The 5,585-nt window shown below is 27.2% G+C and overlaps 1 protein-coding gene across 1 annotated transcript in view; it reads right to left on the reverse strand.

Annotated features, from left to right (window-relative positions):
* Positions 1–5,585, reverse strand: part of LOC108686915 (DENN domain-containing protein 1A) — a 74,748-nt gene that overhangs the window by 65,350 nt on the left and 3,813 nt on the right. Inside the window, 1 exon segment of the mRNA XM_018192433.1 lies at positions 2,338–2,595. Within this exon segment, the coding sequence (XP_018047922.1) occupies positions 2,338–2,595 (258 nt within the window).

Genomic DNA, 5,585 nt, shown 5'->3' on the forward strand with positions numbered 1-5,585 from the left:
CTTTGGATTATTCTCGATAGCCTATCGTGTAATGACTATTTTATTTTTATTCAGATTATTAGAATATACCACTTTGATCAAAAAATTCCCGGAATTACCACCAAGTGATGCTCTGAGTCAGCTGATTTGAGTTCTGTTTTTTTGGTTAGGTTGCCACATCTATCATTGACATTCCCACCAAATTTTCACCATAGCTTGACATTTGTAAAAGTTACGTCTTGAATATATCTACTGCACGTATTTTCGATTTTTTACAGTTTTAAAAATGGAGTTGAATTTGCAACAACGAGTTTATATTAAATTTTGTGTTAAAAATGGATTCAATGTGTGAAAACCTTGGAAATATTGGGAAACTGTTTCGGCAGTGATACTCTAAAGAAAACAGCCGTTTATGAGTGACATGAAAAAAATTACGGGGAATGCGTTTTAACAGCCGAAAGGAGGTAATGGAAAAATCGAAGACGGGTCTGATGGCTATACCGAAAGAGTTCCAGAAATGTTTCGAGAGCTGGATCAAGCGCAGCTGGCATAAGTGCGTTGCAGTCGATGGGGAGTACTTTGAAGGGGACAATATCACTTTTGATGAATAAAACTTGTATTTTGAATTTTCTGAATGAATTCCGGGAACTTTTTGATCAAGGTAGTATATTATCTTTATTTTTATCTTAAATAAAAGTATTATCTTCTTTCAAATTATCTTAATAAAATTTAATACCCTCTCCCAGAGTAGAGAGAATTTTAGAAGATCTTTTTTATAAACTGAATGTTTATGTTTAAGGATGATAGATCTGTGTTGCCCATGATTTGTAATTCTAAGCATTAAATTGATGTATATCAGCGCTAATTTCTTCGTTTTACCATTTTTAAAAAGTATCATTTTTAAAAAGTACTATTAATATTGAAGTATTTTAATATTTAAAATTTAAATCTAAAGAATTAAATTCCTACTTTTCATTCACATGTTAAATAGATTTTCTTCAATTATATCTTTAATTATAGTGTCCTGAATTTGAAATGGCCAAACTTCGGACACATGTAAAGGATCAATAAACCAAGAAAAAAAGTTTTTTAGAATATGCTCGTTTTTGTTTAGTTTTGAAGAAAAAAAAACAAAAAGTTTAATTTTTGTTTTAAAACATAGTTTAAATTTTTATATTTATTATTTATTTATTCGCGATGTTACTTGCTTAAGAGGGAACACTACTGTGATGGGTTCAAAAAATCGATTTTTTTTTGCATTTTTATAATGCTTAGAGTCTTAAAAATATGCCCCTAAAATATTATATTGAAATTCGTAACGATATTATAGTAAATATGTGATGGAATGCACGTGATCAGATGCATAAACTAATCGGTTATAAAACACGTTTTTCTCGAAACCACGTTTTCGTAATTGAGCGCTCACATATCTCGGCCAATTTTTATCCAAATGACTTGAATTTTAGACAGAATGTTTACAACAAAATTGTCTTCAATTAAGCGTACGAATTTTTCAATTGGATTATTAGTTTTTGAAAAATAATAAGAAAAAGTAACGATTTTTTTCGCAAAATCATCTCTTTTTTTTTAAACAGTGCTATTTTATCTAAAATTATTTTATCAAAAAATTAGTATGCTTAATTAAAACTATACTTATATACACTTTAAAATAAAAAAAATTTTTTTATTTTAGAACTCTCGTTCAGACGCAACACGAGCGTCTATGCACCCATGTTTTTTCAGACGAGGTGCACATCAATGAGCACTAAGGCTAGAAATGTTAATATTATTTAATGAATTTTTTGTAATAATTTCGTAAATGTATATACTTTATATAAAGACAATAATTCACAGAAGCTATTAGTTTTCACAAAATAAATTCATAAAAATAGTCTTTTTTCGGCCATCATAGTGGTGTTCCCCCTTAATGCAGATATTGTTTGAAAATGTTGGCCTCTTGCAGCAATGCACGCATTGTATTTTGTATTGCTCATGTTGCAGTCAAACACTGATTTAGTTAACATAATGACTCACCAATACTCTCCTGTCTGGAAATCGGCGTTCATATTCTCGCATTGCCTCTAAAGTATTATCGCTAAAATCCTATACGAAAACAATAATATTTAGCTTTGAAAATAATAATATTTTGAAAATTACATTTTATTGTTTTTTGCGATTTTTTTTAAAACAAAACAGAGCATATATTTGAATGATTTTTTTCTTAATTTATGAGTTCCGTAAACGTTCCTAAAGTTGGCTATTTAAATTTGGGAAACCTGTAGGTAGGTAGGTAGGTAGGTAGGTAGGTAGGTAGGTAGGTAGGTAGGTAGGTAGGTAGGTAGATAAATATATAGATACCTTTAGCGTTAGTGTAGGTACTCCAATTAAGAATGGCATAGGTGCCAATAAATAATCTATTAATGATAACGGTAAAACAGGGATGTATATATGTTGCCAAATCATTGGATAAATTAAAGCGTTGCATGCTTGTACACATGCACTCAACCTCGATAGACGTTTCGAAATGAAAATAATACGGCGTTCGTATAACATAGATGCGAATATCATCATCATATTGTGCGAATCTATAGCACTATAATATTCAGTCAAGTTTCTCTGAAACAGTAAAATTATTATAATAAATTGTTATAATACTATTAGATATTTGACAATAATTTTATGTTAGATAAATTTTTTTTCTAATACATATTCTCAATTATTTTCAAATATACAGTATTCCAAATATTCAGTGTATTTTGAATAACAGATGAATAGTTTAAATATAAGCCCGATCGGCAAAAATGTTCCAACAAAAATTGTATGATCTTAATTTCTTAAAAAATTTATTTTATTGTTATTTGTCCTTCTAAAGAGACAAAAAAATAATAAAATCAATTTAAAAAAAAAAAAATTTTTTTAATGAAATTATATGATCTTTTATATAATCTGAACCTTTTTTTTTACATAATACATATCCTTCTAATTATATATTCTGCATATAAGTATTAACGTAAAGTTATTTAAAAAATCAATAATTTATGAGATATTTTATTCGGACATACTTTGATATAAAAAATAAACTATCATGTAAACAGTTAATTTTTAAATTATTTTAATGTTGTTAATTTCCCGGGAAATCTAAATCGTTAGGAAAGAACCCGGAACTAAGAAAAAACGTTTATTTTTTAATGTAAGTAATTATAAAAATATCAAATATCATTATTGAATTTTTTAAAGTTCAGCATAAAAAACAAAGTACATTAAGAGGATCTTAAAGCCATTAACGTCTATGATAACTAAATTGTAATTTTTGTATATAAGTTACTTTTTCCCTCTTTTACAGATTCGAAAATCCTTTTCTAGGATTAAAGTATATGCATTAATATATGTCTGGAGTTTATGCCGAGAACAACAAAAAATTTTTCTTAAGATTTCAATTTCGAAATTTTTTGTTCTCGGCATAAACTCTATCTCACATATCACAGATGCATATACTAATCTTAGAAAAGGATTTTCGAATCTGAAAAATAGATCTGTAAATAGTTGAGATAGTTAATACGCGTGATAATAACTATATCGTCATAAAGAAAATACGGGTCATGCACGTTAAAATGGTTTGTCCAATATGAAAAAACAAAATATCTTTAAAATTTATATAGAACTAATTTAATAAATGTCTGTATGAAGTTTGGGGAGGTCGATTTACTTATTCGATTTATTGTAATTATTGAGTATAATCGTTCAGAAAATTAAGTTTCCACTCGATGTTTAACATTGCGCTTATGGCGATCGAGATGCGTTTGCACATCGAAAGCTAATAATGTACAAGACAAATCGATTCCAAAATTTGAGAAAAATTAATTTACTATGTGCTTAATTATATGTTGCAGAAGTATGCTCTTAACCGTATGATATTAAAATACGATCGAATAAAAATGTAATTTGGCTGTTTTTCACTTTATATTCGAGACATGGCAACGTTGTTCCTCATTAGCGATTCTGTGTAGGTTGTAACATCGCATAATTTTTTTCAAATAGTATGTAATAGAATATTAAACTGGATATTATAACAAATATTTATCTTCTAACCTAGCAAGTCGCGGGACTGCGGAGAGTAAACATGCAACGTTGCCATATCTAAAACTCGGCTTCTCTACATTGATGAAATTAATATTTCTATCTATTATTATTTTAATTGTATTGAATTCAATTATTAAAAAGAATTTAAAAATTCTTTTTACAACAGAGTTTAAAAAAATCAAGTTTTAAATTTTGTGCTACATTATTTCTGATATAATCAATCTTTTTATTAAAGATGTCAGCTTGACTGTATGTAGTCAGGTTAGAACCACTTTAAACTAATTATTCGATTTCAATATTTACTTCAGACAAGATAATCCCTATATTGTAGAATCTACAATGTAGATATAATGTGAATTATAAAGTAAGCACTTACAATGCTTTTCATAACATCAAATAAAGCAATTCCCCATTATGGGTTCTTTCGTTCAAAGCGCGGGAACATTAATCCTATCTCTTAATACCTTTATACACAAAATAGATGAATCAGTTAGTGTAAAAAAAAAATACATAGTTCCTGGTAATTATATCATAACTATGCGAGTCAACGACAGACTTAAACATGTTCTAAATTTCTAAATTTCAAGCAAATATATCGCTATATAAAATTTAAATATATTTAATAATAAAACGAAATATTTTATATACTTACAATATTAAATCATAATAAAAAATAAATTAAAATAAATTAATTTAAAAAGAAAGGAAAATTATCCGTAATATTCCGTATCATAGTAAATAAGAGAAATTAGATCGTGGCAACGTCGCATTTTTACAGCAGACGAATATAGGTACAAGTTATCTGTCAAGATATATATTTTACATGAAAGAAAAAAAAATATCCGCACAATTGCGTTATAAAGGAAAATATATCAAAAATACAGTTTTAGCAAAAAAAAAAGTGTAAAATGGCTCTCGCAAAGAAATGATCAGGTACGAAAGACAATCTTCTTGTCGGTTCTTGAAAGTGCGACGTTGCCATATCTAATAGACATCCTCAATTCTCGAGAAAAAGTATAAAATCAAAATTTTTTATTGACGACAAACTTTAATATCATGCAATAAATATTTACGATGTTGTTACATGAGTTTTCTCACAAATTTAATTATTTAAAACTCGTTTTTCATTAACTTTTTTTTTAATGTGATTTCGAGGCTAAATTCATAACGCATCACAGCAAAAAGAGCTCAAATTATCATCTTTCTGATATATAATCGATCAAACATCGCAGATTTTTATCTACCATAATGGATACCATAATTTTTACAGGAGGCATATACATATATTAATATCTAAATTATTTGAGACAAAAATTTAAAGACATTCTTGAATAATGCATTTTGCATTGGTATAACTACTTTAAAAAAAATATAATCATATTGTAACTGCACTATAAACTAATATGTTAAAAACTATTGATCTTTTTATTATAATACACTTACAAAGATAATTAAAAGACTAATATTAAATCCGGTAAATAAAATTATATAAAATATAAAAATAAAATTATATGAAATATATTAAG

The sequence above is a fragment of the Atta colombica genome, unplaced genomic scaffold, assembly GCF_001594045.1.
Source record: "Atta colombica isolate Treedump-2 unplaced genomic scaffold, Acol1.0 scaffold101, whole genome shotgun sequence".
Classification (NCBI taxonomy): domain Eukaryota; kingdom Metazoa; phylum Arthropoda; class Insecta; order Hymenoptera; family Formicidae; genus Atta; species Atta colombica.